Consider the following 17868-nt stretch of genomic DNA (forward strand, 5'->3'; position numbering starts at 1 on the left):
GCGCTCCTCGTTTGTTCCACTAGATGGAGCCATTTACCTTAACAGTTTGGTTGCAGGTTCTCTTGTTTGGAGACATCTTTGATGCTAGATCTTTACTTTATTTTAACAGAATTCATGATTTTCAGCCCTGCCGTTAGTTAGGGCCTTGGTGAGACAAAAAGTACAATGTACAAGGATCCAATGTATATGCATAAATGAAGAAAGTAATAAATAAAAAAGACTAGTTTATTACTTTTATTTAAATAATTTACCATAAAAGAAAATGCAAAACGTGGGAAGATTTAAAATGTGACACAAATATAATTTATTAACCGGATCACCATAACAACAATTACAGCTGTATTGCATAACATTGAATAGAAAATACATGGAAAGGCGAAAGAAAGTAAGCCATTTGGAAAATGATTCAAATAAAAACAAGGTTATTGAACACCATGAAACTATCAAAAACAGTTCATAGAATTCTGTATGACATAGTTGTCTTTCATTATATACCCGGTGCTATCCATTTATGCAACAAGACTGGTTTTGGTAAAGGTTCAGTTAAACGCAGTTTTGACCTTGATCACAATGGCTCATCTCAGGCATTCAAAGCAGCACGGAACGTTTTTGAAAAGCCTGTAATACTCTTCTTGAACCTGCACAGTCAAAGAAAAGAAAAAATAATGAACATAATTTGAAAATGTGTGTTGTTGAACCGTTCAATGCGAGTGTTGTGCGATGTGATACACGTTCAAAGGAAATCTGAAGGACGAGGGCTGTTTTCCAGATCGTCACGGCTGAGCTGTTTGATCGCAGCTTCTCGGCGACCACATTAATATAAACAGTCTGAGACGAAAAATCGGTTCTTCTAGCACCGAAATCTCACAGGTTGGAAGTAACCAAGACATTTTCGTGGAAGACTCAATAAGGTGAGTAAGAAATGGCATAAACGAGAGTAAAACTCATGGTTTCGAAGATCTATTTAATACCTTCCCAGTACGATATGTTTATTGCGGGGGGACCAGAGCGTTTAATCCGACACTCGCGGTTGGAAATGTAAACTCTACCGAGCAATAGTATAAAAGTGTGAAAGTATGATGGATACATTTTTATCTATGCAATATATATGTATATATATTTTTTATTTTATTTTAATGCAATATGTACACGTGTCAAATGTGGATATACAGACACAACGTAATGCTTGATGAAATTATGAAATATTTTCCAACGATATATATTATTTTCTCTTACCTTTCTTGACAAGACGCAGAGGAAGATGAAGATGAACATGCCCTGGAAGGTGTTGGCGATGGTGAACAGGTAGGCGGTGAGGGTGGTCTCGTGGAGGATATGGAGCAAGCCGAACGTCCAGGTGGCCCCCAGCACGAAGAGGAGGGCCAGGGCCCCGCGGGCACAGGACCTGGGGGGGCACCGGCACTCTTTACATCACCATAATGACAATGCATAATGAATCACATCTGTATTACATCACCTAATGCATCACATCTGTATAACATCAACTAATGCATCACATCTTTATTACATCATCGAATGCATCACATCTGTCTAACATCACCTAATGTATTACATCATATCTGTATTACATCACCTAATGCATGACATCATCCAATGCATGACATCACATATGTATTACATCTCAATAAAGATTTACATCCCATCTGCATTACATCACATAACTCTTAACATCAAATCTGTAGTACATCTGTGATACACCATATCTGCATTACATGAATAATGCATGACATCATATAATGCTTTAGATCAGTCGTTCTCAATCTGTGATACCGCCCCCTAGTGGTATGCGAGCGCCCCCTAGTGGTACGCAGAGTATGCACGATTGTTTTTATAAAGTTGAAGCAATCGTTAAAAAAGTTAATTTGCATGTACACCCACACACAAACACACTAAACACACAAGCCACAAGTTCCCTAATCTGGAGACTTTTCTCTCTGACAATAACCTCAGGCTCGCTGATCAAGTCAGGGACAACATTGCGCACCTGAACTCTCTCCTACAACAGTTGACTGACTATTTCCCTGCTATTGTGCAGGGTAATACCTGGATGCGAGATCCACTTCTCATTAAGGCTTCTGACGTCCTGGAGGAGAACTTATCGGCTCTTGAGCAGGAACTTTTATTTGAACTGTTCTGTGACGAGACATTGAAGTCTGCCTTCAGAGGCGAGACATTGCTTTACTTTTGGATGCAGCGAATATCCTGCGCTTTCGGACAAGGCTGTGCGCTTTCTCATTCCATTTGCGATCACGTATTTGTGTGAGAAAGGCTTTTCTTCCCTTGCCTTCATTAAGACTAAACAAAGAAGCAGGTTGGATGCTGAACCAAGTCTGAGGCTAAAGCTAACCTTAATCGACCCAGACATCACATAACTCTGTTCACAGAGCCACGCAAACCCCTCTCACTAAGCATGATAGGCCCAGAGTCGCCATTACCAATTTCTTTTTTATTATTATTCATATGGGTACATTCCCTTTGAATGCATTACTTTGAGAAGGTCACAGTAGGGGCTACTATTCTTAATTTTCAATGTGTGCCTGAGTACATTCTCCTTCAAACCTAAACATAGTTTATATTCTGACCTTATGGCGCTTACTGCAGTATTATTAATACTGAAGATTAAATATTTCCGTTATTTTTCTATAATACACTTGATCTTACTCATGATTGTTTGATTATAGTGTTTTTGCTGTACACATGATTTCTCTCTTTGTTGTGCATGATTAAGGCACTGCAATTGCTTATAACAGGATTGTTTGACTCCAGTATTTGAATATTCATATTCAATTCTTTGAATGTTTTGATGTGGTACAATTTACCTCACATGATTGGTTGACTGCAGTTTTTAAAATTAATATGCAGTGCTGTGAATGTTTTAATGCAGTACACTTGTTAATAACCTCACTAGCATGACTGGTATGTTATATGCCGGATGATATCCCCATTTGCTGGGTAGGCCTATTGATGCAGTTCAGTTGCTAGTATTGTCACGTTGCTAGTGTTTAAATACAACACATGAGTTTATAGACAGTTTATAGACAGTTGGTTGCTTAGGTCAAGTAAAGTTATGTGAATAATAAATCGTATTATTAATATTAACGCCTTCTGTGTAAACTCTATGTAGTTATAGGCCTATGCCACTTTATTTTAATTCCGGTGGTACTTGGAGAGCCAAATCATTTCTAAGGTGGTACTCATGGTAAAAAGTTTGAGAGCCACTGCTTTAGATAATATCTGAAATATATCACATCTTCATTACCCAATAGTATAGATCATCTTTGATACTTTTACACTTCTGTCATTGTTAAGTCCAATTTTACCTGATGTTTACATAATGGCTGATTTGACCAGATGTTTTCATAATTGCTGATTTTACCTGATATTTTCATAATGGCTGATCTCTGGCTTTTTCACAGCAGTGTGTCGGAAAACTTTGTAGATGATGACTCCGAAAGCGAGAAGATTGACCTGAGCGACGGGAAAAAAAAACACTCTTTAATAAACATACAGTAATACAAATCAGAATGAAAAATGGATGCATCAAAATATACGTCATACCAAAATGATCAGACACGCGGGCCCAATGAAACTCCAAATGAAGTTGTTCTCTGTACTAAGCCAGCACCTATAAATCAACACAATAAAATGCGTTACTTCGCAACACAGTTACCCTAACAACAGTTTCCATTACACAATGCTCAAGCTTCAGGTGTGTTTCCCCACATAAAGTGAACCAAACGCACGGCGTTCCCTGATGCCTTTCATCTGCAGCCTTCCCTCAATGAGGAGGACACAGCAGAACCACAACCTCCCTGACACCTGTTGACAGGCTGAGCACCAAAGCCTTGAAAACAAGTCCTCAAGGGCCCTCAAGGGACTCCCAAAGAATGCACCCCGGTCCGCCATCAGCATCATAAAATAAACAGCAATAACAACAACAATGTGTATGAATTCATGTGTATTTGGACGCATGTACTTGTATGTATATATGTGTATATGTAGATACTATATATTATGTACTGCATATACTTCATCTTTAGAAAACATGTTTTGTGCTTCCAAGTGGACAACGTTTACTTCTTCCCACTCCTTTTCAAATGTTTCAAAAGAAAAAAGGAAAAAACATCAGTTGATGACATGTTTTTCTTGCATATTTGAAATAAATTACAATCAATCAAAAGTCAATCAATCCAAAAACAACAACAGTCGGTCGGTTTCCCACGTACACTTTATCGGTGCCGTAATACTTGGAGCCGAGCGCGGCGGAGATGGCCACCACCACGGCGGGGCTGCCGTAGCCGAAGATGTAGAAGTTGCGGTGCAGGAAGCCCTTGTTGTAGATGACCCCCACCACGATGAGGTACAGGTGGATGCCCTCGATGCACATCCAGGCGAACGCAGACAGGAAGAAGTAGTGGAGCAGCCCGGCGATCACAGAGCAGAAAAGCTGGAGACGGGGAGAGAGGGGGAGAGAGGCGAAGAGAGGGAGAGAGGGGGAGAGAGGGAGGAGAGAGGGGGGGAGAGAGGGAGGAGAGAGGCGAAGAGAGGGAGAGGGGGGAGAGAGGGAGGAGAGAGGGGGGGAGAGAGGGAGGAGAGAGGGGGGGAGAGAGGGAGGAGAGAGGCGAAGAGAGGGAGAGGGGGGGAGAGAGGGAGGAGAGAGGGGGGAGAGAGGGGGGGAGAGGGAGGAGAGAGAGGGCGGGGTAGAGAGAGGGGGAGAGAGGGGGGGAGAGAGGGAGGAGAGAGAGGGGGAGAGAGAGGGGGAGAGAGGGTGGCAGAGAAAGCGAGGGAGTGGGAGGAGGGAGAGGGGGACAGAAATGGGGAAGAGAGGAAGGAGAGAGGGTGGAAGGAGAGGGGGGGGGGAGAAAGGAAGGAGAGAGAGGCGGACAGAGAGGGAGGACCGGAGAGAGGTGGAAAGAGAGAGGAGGAGAGAGAGGGGGGAGAAAGAGGGGGAGGAGAGAGGGGGAAAGAGATGGGGGACAGGGAGGAGAGAGAGGGGGGAAGGAGAGGGAGAGTGGTACGACAAAGGTGGAGCAGAGAGTGGGATATGGGCAGAGAAGGAGAGGGAGGGGAGTAAGAAATTGGCGCCGAGAGAGCATATAAGATAAACCGGGGAAAGGCATAAACACTGTAACAAACCGCTTTTATGATATCACCCAACGGTTTAAATTAATTGCCGTTTGCATTTAATGAGCATGTGTTACTTTGATCATCTTTGTGGAAATAAAACAATGCCTTGGAAATAGAGACGCTTGATCGAAGCAATAAAGCCTGTTTACTTTGAACTGGAATTTGCCGACAAATTAAATTAGTGGAATTTAATAACATTGCAGTGAGTGAGGAGAAACGAGAAAACATACTAATCCTGGCTAATAATGTTATTATCAACGTGGTACCGTGTGCGTGTGTGTGTGACGCATTTGCTTAGGTCATCTCCGTGTGTTTTATGGTAGGTTTATTTGTACACACACCTGAACCACGCACACGCTTTCTGTCCAACAACATGGTACCGTGTGTGAATGAGTGAGTGTGTGTTTGCCTGCCGTCATCTCCATCTCCAAATGTGTAATTGTGCTTATATTGGTATGAAGGCACTAACACACACACACACACACACACACACACACACACACACACACACACACACACACACACACACACACACACACGCACACACACACCCACCACCACGCCTCCTCCTCCTACGCGCGGGTACCTTGTGTGTGTTCATGTTGATGCCGACCAGGAAGATGAACTCGGCCATGAAGAGGCTGCAGCAGAGGTTGTTGTGGATGGTGGTGCGGGTGCTCTGGATCCCGCTGAAGAACCAGAAGGTGAAGATGCACATGGAGAGGCAGATGAGGGAGATGATCATGCCCAGCTGGGTGATGCGCATCAGGACGTTGGAGTGGGCCACCAGCTGGAGAAATATGTTAAAAACACGTTTGGGTCGTTTATCATGGAGAGATGGATTCATACAGCTTCGGTTGTGAAATCCTGTGGAGACATGCATCGATATGAATCAGAAGAGGACCCAAACACAACAGCGGTCTAAAGCCGTTTGTCAGCTTGAGGCGGGCGATAAACTAAAACGTTTGCAGGCGGTAAAACGTGAGGCGCGCTGCACTGCCTTTCTGTTGAAGCCTGGGAAAAAAGCAGAGCGAGGCTGCAACAATGCAACAACTCCAGTATGTACAGTCTAAATGTGCAGTGACGTTGGTATTTTTTTTTTTCTTGAGTTGACATTTTATTCAACTCGGGGCGTCTGGGGCGCTCTGCCAAAAACACGAGGCGCTCACTGCCAAAAAAAAAGAGGCGCTGAGCTACGCAAAAGCAGCGAGCAAAATGCTGATGACAGTTACAAGGTATAGTGGGCCGGCGCAGCTGCACGCTGTTGGCTGGGATTGGGGCCTGCACGTGTACGTTTTCAAATCAGCACCCTCTAGTGGCTGAGTTATGGACTACAGCTATTTAAACATTTTCAGAGAGGATGCGTAGAGATTTTCCTCCCGTAGGTGAAAGGGCCAAAAGTGCCAAGAATAAAACGATTTTTAGATAGATATTCCCTGGATGTATTGAACCGTGGGCGAGTGTTAGATTTTTTCTCTCCATTTCTAGTTCATATGTTTTAAGGGAATGTTTTAGGCAACTATTTAGGGCAATCAATTATTTGAAGGCTAACCACCCATAAGGTCTGTGCAAAATAAGTAAGAAAATAAAAGAAAGAAAAAGTGAGGGCTTACTTTGTTTTACAACAATGATACGGTCTAAATATGTTTTTATTAAATATGTTCCTCTTACTTTTACTTCATTTTTTCATGTGTGCCCATCCAAAGTTCCCTGAATCTATTGAGTATTTTAGTGTTTACTAATCTAGCTCTCATTGAAAGGTTCAGAGTGCTCCAAAACACACGTGACCATATTTGCAAATCACAAAGGCTGCGAATCAATAGTTAAATAAAGATGTTATAATATCACTTCATGCATCAATTCATCTCCACACATAAGCCTGAAAACGCAGTTTATATGTTGACTGCTTCCAATGTTGTGTTGGTCCTACTATAGAATGATTTATTGCTTGTTTGGTGAATAATAAAGAACATAAGGAACTTTAAAAAGACTAAATCGCAGTATTGGTCAAAATAATCGCAATTCGATTACTTGCCCAAATCGCTCAGCCCTCACCGGAAGTATGACCCACTGCCCAGCGTCACGCGTCCGGGAGGCTCCGTACTTACATTGGCACGCCCGGAGGACATAAGGATGGCGAAGTGGGTCAGGTGGTTGCAGGAGCAGGTGGTGGCGGTGCTGTTGACCAGCTCCCTCGTGCAGCCGTGGGTGGCCCAGTGGCCCTGCAGGGCGTCCGGGTCGTACTCCCAGAAGGCACACTTGGTCACGTCAGCGTCCACGTCGATAGGCTGAACGGGGTGAAGAGAGGAGGGTGAGGTTGGTGTGAGAATGCGGTTTGTTTTCGGTGTGCCGGGTGTGGTGCCTCTAGGGCCAAGGGACTATGTACGTGCCACAACCACATTTTTTGTCACTATATATATATTAGAGATGTAGAAATATAATTTTATGCTTGCTTTCGCTTTCTGCTGAATCTTAAATACATTGGCCTTTCATTTTTTAACTTTGCCTTTATTTTATGTATTTATTTTATATTAGGTTTGCTTTAGCTTTCTGCTAAACCTTAAACCTATCTATTTTATTTTATTATTTCATTGCCTCGTCTGCCTCGTGTATGAAAAGTGCTATATAAATAATGTGGCCTTGCCTTCCTTTGCCAAATTTCTTATCCTGATGTTTAATACCAATCAATCTATCAATGACGCTGCAGCTCTACGTCATCATCATAAACATTGCGCATTGGAAACAATTGTGGATGGAAGAAGTTGTCAGTTCAACTGTCCCCTTCCACTGCAGCCAAGCCATTGCTGTGCAAAATTTCCCAATTGGCTTTGTACATATTTGCGTATAATTCCTTATAGCATATTCCTCATGCATCCTTGAATGGTTCAACGTTGCGTGGAGATGATTCATATTTGAATGGCAACACAACATTATGTTATGAGAAGAAAATACAAACATTTTCAGCAGCTATAACAAGCAAGGCAGGCTTGTTGGTTTGTAAGGGAATGTTTACGGTGATTTAGCAAGCATGCAATTCAGAATAAATTAGTTATTTATACGTGAGCAATATAACAGGTATTATCAGTTTTCTATAATGAGTAACCATTATGTTGTGCATCTTCACGCGACAAACAAAGCAAATAAACACACGGATGGAACAAATATTGGAATTGACTGTAATTGACATTAATAGTGCAATAAAAAAACACTTCCCCAATAGTTCCAGTGGGGAAAATATCCACGAGTGATTAAGAAAAAAACAAAGCACTGCGTAGTTCTAGAACAATATCGTTCTATAACAATAACGTCAAGCAGGATCTGTCATCTTCACGGTGGAGTGATGGGAGTGATGGGCTTTTGATGACCTCTCAAATCAGATACTAACGACTTTAAAAGCGCGCAACAACAAGCCGAAGTGCAAAAGACGCAGAAACGCCGGCAGGCGACTAAAAAAGCAAAACAAATCGTAACTTTTTAAAGTTTTGCTCTCAGATCCGAAGTGACGCACTCCGCGGTTGCTACGCTATATTAGCAGAGAACCGTACGAGTCAAGCTAGCCTCAGCAGTATGCAGCAAAAGGTATCAGCGACCGCGGTCCCCCTTTACCTCGTTGTGCCAGAGAGTGAGGGTGATGCGTTCCAGTTGGTAGACGTCAGCAGGTTTGATGGCGGCCGCGACCACCTGGGAGTGGACCGTGATTTCCCCCGATCCGGCATAGCGCGAGTAGTCGGTGACTCCCGGGTCAGAACTGGGCTTCAGGATGTCACCGAGGCTGTCATATCGCACAAACACCACGGAGACGCTTCCTGACGGACCGCGAAGGCGAGGAGAGAAGGGAGGAAGCGGAGGAAGGAAGGAAGTGACTTTATTAGCTGACCTGAAACGATGACGGGGACGCTTTTAACCGTAACTCGGGTGACTCAGGAGGTTACTGACTGTGACCCACAAGTAATAAAAAATCTATATATAAAATAAAATCATTGTGTATCTTGAAAACTCACCCTCACACACGCACGCACGCACGCGCACACACACACACACACACACACACATACACACACACACACCAGTATATATATATATTTAAAAAAACTGTATAATTTATAACATTCTGTGTAAATAAATATATGAATAAACATCTCACCATTACTGCGGTCTTTCAGACCATCTTTGGGTTCAATCTTAATAAGATCTCTACTTAGGGACACAGACAGCGGCTCCTGGGATTGATCCGCGTCGAACGTCACCACCTTCAACTCTGTGTGTCAGAGAGGGAATGCAAAGAACAAACTCATAAGAATCTCGAAAAATACTACTCAATAATAATCATAATAATAATAATAATAATATATATATATATATATATATATATATATATATATATATATATATATATATATACATATACATATATATACATATACATATATATATATATATATATATATATACATACATATATACATATATATATATATATATATATATATATACATATATATATATATATATATATATATATATATATATATATATATATATATATATATACACACTATCCAAAATTGGTGGGCTGGACACCCAACCCTGGGTCCTAACCCACTTTACTACAGATGAGGCATCCACCGAGAAAGACACTTCACCCCTTTCTGCTGCTCACGACGAATGACCAGCATATGAACTCACGGTAACACCCTTAGCACCCAAACCTAAATAACTACACCCCATCCATTAGGATCATCGTCAGAAATACTGTCCACATGTGAACCGGTGTGAGGCATAACCCGGCGGCCTCTCACCCATCTCACTGGCTCTGATGTCCAGCTGGACGGGGGTCCTGCTGCCCCGGGCCACAGCAAGGGCACTCTGCTCCACCGCGTGCATCAGCTTGGTCGCGGTGTTCTCCCTCAGGTCCTCTGCCATCCGGCTCCATGCCACCAGCTCCTCGTTCTCCACCAGGTTGTTCACCGCCGCCACCAGTTTCTGTCCACCAGCGCCAGAGGAATGCATGAATGCATGTTGCATTGGGACGGCTTTGTGTTTTGATGCATGCTGGTATGGTTTGTATTTCAGATGTGTTCTGACTAACAATTCAGATGAAAGGCCCGTTCAATGTGTGTAGGTGTGTAGGTGTGATTGTTTGCATGTATGTGTATGCATGTGCATATGGATATAGATTTGTATATAACTGTATATGTATGTACATATGTACGTATGTATGCATGTATATATGTCTGTTTGTATGGACTTATGTATTTACGTATACACATGAATGTATGTATGTACATATGTAGATACGTATGTATGTATGTCTGTCGTATGGTATTGTATTGTTTTCCGTTCATTTACTTTTATATTGCTGTGAGCTATGAGTAGTATAAATAGAACAATGCAATAAAGAAAAGTTTTCCTAAAAGGATTTTAAATCATTTAATCATTTGAATAAACCACTTTAATCTCAGACCGTTTTCAAGCATATCCTCCAAAACGTTGGAAAACAGAGCTCACAGTGAGAGTGGCGTTGACAGCCCCGGGCTTGTTGACGGCATGGTTCCCCTCGAAGCGCCAGGCCGAGCGGGACAAGGCCTCCACGTACGAGATGACCTCCACCGAGGTCAGGTCTCCGGACGTCTTCGCCGCGATCTCTCCCAGCATGCTCCTGGGCTCTGTCAGGTTGGCGATCTTCAAAAGGAATAACACCGTCAAAAATAGAGAGATTGGGCTTTGAAGTTTTATTTTTTAGAATCCCAAAGCTATCATCTACAAGAAGTTGATGGTCGGTATGACAGAGGCAGAAGATATCTTGGGTGTTTATGATAGAATATAGAACATTTTATTTTTTTGTGTAGAACATTAATTTTATGAATTGTTTTCGGATGGTATGCTGACGAAAACACAATTTCCCTATTCATATGGCTATAAATGTATCTATTTATTTGCAACATATAAATCTGGAAATGGTGAGAGATGCAGTAGGGCGAGTAGAAGCAAGCAATAACATTGCAATACATTACAGCAAATCAAAATAACCTTTCACTAAGCAACTAAAAATGATACTGCATGTAAAATTCCCATGCATTGAATTCTTTGATACAGATATCTTGTAAAAACGACAACTCTGGGTAGGCGAAGTCTTAATTCATGTCTTGTCACATTCTCACCAACAGAGGGCAGTGTCCGACTATGTTTTAAAGCACCATCCATTGAGAATAGCAGCACTCACGTATTCAAGAGTTCTGTTGACAGTCTGTGTGAGGCACCCGGCGCTGTCATGGCAGTCTTTCTGAGGGTGCACTGAAAGCAACAATTAGTAAAAGTGTTAGGTTGATAAGTGGGTTTTCTGATCTCACAGGCAAAATAAATTCACACATTGTTTTTAAATTGCACTGGAAATTGTATGGTGCTTAATATGTGTCAGTTTTCTTTATCATCCCAATAGCCTTAAACTTTGGGAAATGAATATTGCATAATGATTTCCAATGAGGCTCCCACTTGTGTAGCTCTTATTATGCTGTGTATGTGTGTGTGTGTGTGTGTGTGAGTTTGTGTGCATGTTGGCCTACGTGGGCCTAAATGTGTGTGTGTGTGTGTGTGTGCGTGCGTTTGCTACGTGTGTGTATGTGTGTGCGAGTGCATTTGTGTGAATCTGTGTGTGTGCCTACATTTGTGTGTGCCTAGGTGTGAACCTATGTGTGCATGTGGGTCTGTGTGTGTCTGAATATGTGCCTGTGTGTGTATGTGTCTGTGTGTGTTTCCGTGTGTGTGTGTGTGCGCGCGTACGTGTGTGTATCTGTATGCGAGTGTATTTGTGTGAATCAGTATGTGTGCCTACATTTGTGTGTGCCTAGATGTGTACCTATGTGTGGGTGCATGCGTGCCTAAAAATGTGTGTGTTTGCGATTGTGTGTGCGTGAGCCTTTGTGTGCCTGTGTGTGCAAACATGTGGAAGCGCAGCATTTACAGAGCTAAAGTATATACATCATTGTCCCGCGTACCTCTGCAGTGTGTGCTGTTGTCGGGCTGGAAGTGTGCGGGCCCTTCGGAGGGGCTGAAGTCCCGCTGGCAGGTGCAGTAGAAAGATCCGTTTGTGTTGTGGCAGTTGGAATACTGGCCACACCGCTGTACCGCCTCGCACTCATCAATGTCTTTACCGTAGCGCCCAGGTTGTAAACGGTCACAAGAAAAAACAAAAAAGCAGATCATTTTTTTTTAACTTTAAATGTATTTTTTTTTGGGTGTCATTTCATTTCATTTAGCCAGCATTTGCAAAATCTGTTGTGATGTTAAATTCTCGGGTCGGCAAAAGAGCTGTGTTTATAGCACAACTTTATAGCTCCATCCTTCTGATTAAAAGCCACAAAGTCGATATAAATGAGATGCAAATATGTGGTATCGTAATGGAATTTTAAGTGTGCGTGCGTGCGTCTGTGCGCGTGTGTCCGTGTGTACGTGTCCAATATTGTAATGGGTTGCATTCCATTGCACCGCATTGTGTTGCACTGTTTTGAAACGCTAGGAAGAGAATGACGCCACACTGGCGCATGCATGAAGGCAAAACAGTGAGCTGTTAAACGATCCATTGTCATTTCAGACCAATCAGTCCGGGATTGTCCTTAAGCGTCCTCCCCTCATGCACCCAGGGGGACTGGGGGAGTTGGGGAGATTGAGGGAGGGACGTTACCGGTGCATTCTGTGCCGCCGTTGGTCTGGAATTTCTCGGGTCCGGTGGACTTGTAGCCGGGAACGCACGTGCAGTAGTAGCTGCCATTGGTGTTGGTGCATTCCGCCCTCTCCCCGCAGATATTGGTCACGTTCTGGCACTCGTTGTCGTCTGTGGCGAAGCGGGAGGAGGAGGAGGAAGAGTATACGTGGAAATAAAATGGAAAAAAACTGGGTTAGTTGCAAAGGAAAGCCTAAAGAAGAGGAGGAAGAGGAAGGAAACAGAAACGATCCGAAAGCTGCTGGCCTACTTGGGAAGGTGGGGGGGGGGGGGGGGGGGGGAGGGGGGGGGGGTTGGGTGTAAGGGTTGTGGTATCTCAATGTTCTCGGGCCGGCGTCTATTCCTAACGTCATGTCTCTGAAAATAGTTCTGGTGGTTTTTGCAATTATCTTTGCGCTACATCTGTTAGCTCAGTAGACGCGTCTCTCCGTATCGCAGATAGCCGACAACACTAAACCTTCCGGATTTATTTAAAAGGGAGCCTTATTTGTCCCTTCCGCGCTAAAGTGACACAGATTGCTAAAGAGCCACAGACGCAGAAGTACAACTTTGAGAAGGGAACAGACAATGGGCAGGGTTTTTGTGTTGCTCAAAGTTTTCATTGTCTGCTGACAATATGAAACATTTTGTTTTATACCGAGAGTCATTTCTGAATCAACCAAACGACATGAGTTAAGTGGTGGGCCTCCTCTGGGTATAATCTCGGGGTAGTTTTTGATGTGATTTACTAATTAAATCATTAATCTGTGGAACAACTTCATTAAAACTGACGCCATCACAGGGCTGACTTGTATTCCTTTGGTCCTCTGGTGGCTGCATTATTAGTAAGTCCTAGAGAATATTATTCCTCATCTTATCGCTCTCGGAGGGAGATGCATACCACACTGTACAAATCGTCTTCATTATTTTGTGCCAAAAAGTTCTTTAATAACCTTTCAAATCGGTTCTGGTCGTCAGGGAGAAAAAAAAGAAAAATAAATCACTTGGAGTGAATAAGAAAGCCTCTATTCCTTTCTTCTTCTGTGGCGCTGTAAAGGCGTCCATTTTAAATGACCTTCCCCCAGTCCCACTTTGTTGGACTTGACCCTCCCAGACTTTCTGCTGTTGTCTCCTTTTCAGTTGAGCCATAATGGCCACATCAGTCTTCCTCCCCCATGTACTTTGTGCATAAAAACCTGTCCAGTAAGGGATATCCTGAGCTCCCAGAATGGGTGGGGACGCGGGATTCAGGGGAAATATCTTCACCACATTCCAGAACCTTTTGAACCGTTATTGTCACAAACACACAAACAGCGCCCACAGGAACCCTCAAATAAACCCCCTTTGGTGTCTTCTCCTACTGCAACTAATGTACAAGAATGTGCTCTCTGCTCCATTAGATTCAACATCCACTAAGTGAGAATAAAAAACAATAAAAAAACAAACAATGGAATAAAGGGGTTTGCTTTTTTGTGGAGACGATCTCTAATTGGCGTGATTTGGATTGATCCAAGCCCCCATCCGTTGATTGAGTTTCTCCGAGGGTCGATGAGAGATTTCCGTGAATCAACTCGTTACTTGATACGAGTAAGCCTGAAGTAGAAAAGTCCACTGGTGCAGACACCATGAACTACGCCATGACATAGCATTTATCAAGGAAAGGAAGAAAGAACCAACGAAAGAGGCAACGGCCGCGACATCACTTCATTCAGGTGTTATGGGTCAGGTCGGCCCACCGCTAATCATACACAGAAGCCCTCCAAACCCCGCCCCTGCGTCGGTCTGTGTGCGATTGTTTGGAGGTCAGCGACTGCTCCGTGCTCAGATTGCTCACCATTCTGTTAGGCCCCTGAGATGTCTAAAACCTGGCCGTGATTAAAATCAAAGATGGAAGGAAACTAGAAAAGCTACCAAGAACGCGATTTAAGTAGCGGCTACTAACAAGAAAGCACAGGGCCATCGAAAGTTCATGGTCAGTAACAGAAGAATATCTTTTTATTTTAATTGCTTTTCCATTTTTTTTCTCCGTACTTCTATTAGAGATGACCTCACTGAGGTTTGGATGCCAGCTGGTAGTCACGGTGCAACAAGCTACTTCATACACTGTTGTTTACAAAATAACCCCAGCGCAGCTGTTAATATGGTGTGCACGGATCAAACCTCATGCAATGCAATCGTTTTAACAATATTATTCATCATTATAATCATAACAATATTTATAAAGCTCTTAACGTTTAGGAGAGACGGAGGTTCTGTAAAGTGGTAAAACATTACAAAACGCTCATGAAAAACGAACTGAAGTCCGTCCTATACAAAAACGTCAGTTGAAACGGCGAGGGTCACGGTGCACTCAGATGGCCAGGGAGGGCCTTCTAAAGACGGGGGCGGCAGAGCAAAACGTCCAGTCCCCCATGGAGCTTTGTCCTGGGGGTGAGGAGTTGCAGGCGGTTGCCAGGCCACAGACTGCGGGAGGGATTTGGGGAGTTGAGGGTTTCTTTGGGTAGGGTGGTGCTGTGCCGAAGATGGATTTGAATGTCAGGAGGAGGGTTTTGAGTTCAAATTCGGGAAAGAGATGGGGAGAAAGAGTGCAGTGATGATAGGATAGGGGGTGATGTGTTGATGTTCTTTCGCACTCTCATCGGGATACAGGCAGGACCATCCACCGTATTCCTACTACTTCTAGCAGTAATACTGTTGTACTGAGTATGTGATGTCTGGAAAAGGCAGTGCTACATTCATAATTTAAGCAGTGTTGAGCAGTGAAGAAAAAAAAGAAAAAAGATTAATCATGTTTTTCCTGCAAAAAAAGCTGTGTTTACTCTGGCAGAATCACAAGTCCTCTCTCTCACTTAGCAACGTGTCCAATCCACTTCTAATTCTCTACACTTGTAAACCCAACAGGTGTGGTTACCTTTTTACATGTCATGTTTAGCAAACAAGTAGTTTAAGAAAAGCCAATATTTCAAACTGGTTGAAGAGATAAACACCTGCCGAAAGCCACAGATCCATTGATGTGAGAAGTGGAGAAAATTGTGATATAAGGCATCTATTTCCAATAGCTCTTGTTGTTGTTGTTGCAATTTCAAATCATCCACTCGCTAAGCTATTTCTTTTTCCATCCAGGCCTAAAAGTAATTACTTTTCCACTGATACATGTATCAACCTTGTGAGGGAAGCATTTTGCTAAAAACATGTCATTCCTTTGCCAACCCGCGCGGTTATATGCGCACAAAAGAGCACAAACGCACACACGCACACAAAAACCAATTACATCTCCCGCCTAATGTTTCAGAAATAAAGTTCTCCACGCGTAATGACAATCGCTCTTTCTAACATCAAATCCTCACATAAAACACCAATGTAGTGTAAATCCACACAAACACACACACACACACACACACACACACAGACTATAGGGAGTCGTGGGCCACCCCTCCACCCCAAGCCCCAGACGTTTGTCTGTGTTAAGGCGTTGTTTTGCAGTCACGGCTGGGTGAATGGCTGGTTCTATTTACCGGAACAAAAGGTGGTGCCGTCGCCGGTGAATCCGCGGCTGCAGTAGCAGCCCTTCGGTCCGCCGCGGGATTCGCACACCGCCAGCCGGTGACATGAGGAGCAGATGTCAGCGCGGCACAGTTTCATCGCACCGTAGAGCCATGCTGCGCGGCCAAACAGAGGGAACACACCTTCTCAATTTTTGGGGGGGCGAACGCATTTGGGATCACGGCTAAGGTAGAAATCGGGCTTACCGGCTCGCAATTTAGTTTCACTTAGCAGTTTGACTAAAGGGGGCTAGAAGCAGCTAGGGGGGGGAAGTCTCGCTTAAGGACCCCCTGTACAGTCAGGTTGGACCGCTTCGGACATCAGGGATCGAACCCGGTAACTCTCGATCCCCATGGATTCAGAGACATTAGCCGCTACTCTACTAGCCAATTCTATCCTAGCTGGTCTCCAAAGGTTACATGCGAAAGCCAGCCTAGAATCTGTTCCTATTCCTCTTCCACGGTCACACTGTGAGTGTGTCGTCGTACGGTTTTATCATGGGAGCTGGGCCCTTAGTGGGGAAACCATTCCTTCAAGCCACCTGGAGTGTTTTGATGTATGTTACATCTGGTTACAAAACGTTAAACTACCCCAAACCCCAGCTGCTTGCATCAGTCTGTACCTGAAAGCCCACCGTGCTATGCGGATAATGTATCATTTGGTGGTATGAAATAAGAAAAAGCCCTTACCTGTTAAAAGTACAAGTTTCATCGGGGACTTGAGCAAAGAGTCCATACTCTTGCGCTGGCTCAGGATTTCACTTTCAGTGGAGGAAACCGGGGGGTGGGTGTGTGTGTGTGGCTGGTGACGTGGGCCGTTTCCCCGCATCAGGCTTCCTGTTTCCCTAAACCTGGCCCTTCCTGCCCTGATCTTTAATCAGCTTTCAGAAGCACACACGGAGGAGGAGAAGCGGAGGGAGAATGAGGAGGCCTTGCTGGTGTCTAAGCACGACAGAGAGTCTCTTTTTGAAACACACACTTTTTTCCTTTTTCTCCTCCCAACATTCATCTCTCGCCGTTGTTCCCTAGCCCACTCCTGGCCTCTGTAGATCACTTTTATTTCACCGTTGTTATTTTTAACTTTTTTTCTTTTATGGCTGAAAATGGCCAGAAAATAAGTTTTTAACGGCAACGTGACTCTGGTCTGCACCATGTTCTGGCTAACCTTGTTCCATTGTTCGCGGGAGCCGTCGGCGGTACAGTAGGCTATGTAAACACTGGGCCAAAACAACACTGACTGACAGACTGACTTCACCGAAGGACAGCCCCCACCCTCTGTCCCACTCCCACACACAACCTCCCTTTCCTCAGTATGGTCTACGTGCACGTAGACGTGCAAACACACGAGCGTGCGCAAGCACACACACGCACACACGCGCACACACACACATATTACTCTGTGTTTTGTGTCCTTCACTGTCCAATGTCGATGTTCCAGAGGGGTAATATATACCGTGGCTTAAGGAGATTTGTAAACAT

General features: G+C 43.8%; 1 protein-coding gene across 1 annotated transcript; it reads right to left on the reverse strand.

The window, feature by feature from the left end:
* Positions 1-298: 298 nt before the first annotated feature.
* On the reverse strand, positions 299-17137 carry adgrl4 (adhesion G protein-coupled receptor L4). Its single transcript, XM_079739458.1, has 16 exons — positions 17080-17137; positions 16363-16506; positions 12830-12979; positions 12144-12293; positions 11372-11442; positions 10657-10830; positions 9948-10131; positions 9293-9406; positions 8755-8954; positions 7257-7436; positions 5735-5938; positions 4248-4468; positions 3580-3646; positions 3398-3489; positions 1237-1405; positions 299-638 (listed from the first exon to the last, which is right to left on the reverse strand). The coding sequence occupies exons 1-16, from the start codon at positions 17123-17125 to the stop codon at positions 576-578; spliced, it is 2229 nt and encodes a 742-aa protein (XP_079595584.1). The 5' UTR covers positions 17126-17137; the 3' UTR covers positions 299-575.
* Positions 17138-17868: the final 731 nt, after the last annotated feature.

Source organism: Pollachius pollachius, assembly GCF_949987615.1.
Source record: "Pollachius pollachius genome assembly, chromosome: 7".
Lineage (NCBI taxonomy): Eukaryota > Metazoa > Chordata > Actinopteri > Gadiformes > Gadidae > Pollachius > Pollachius pollachius.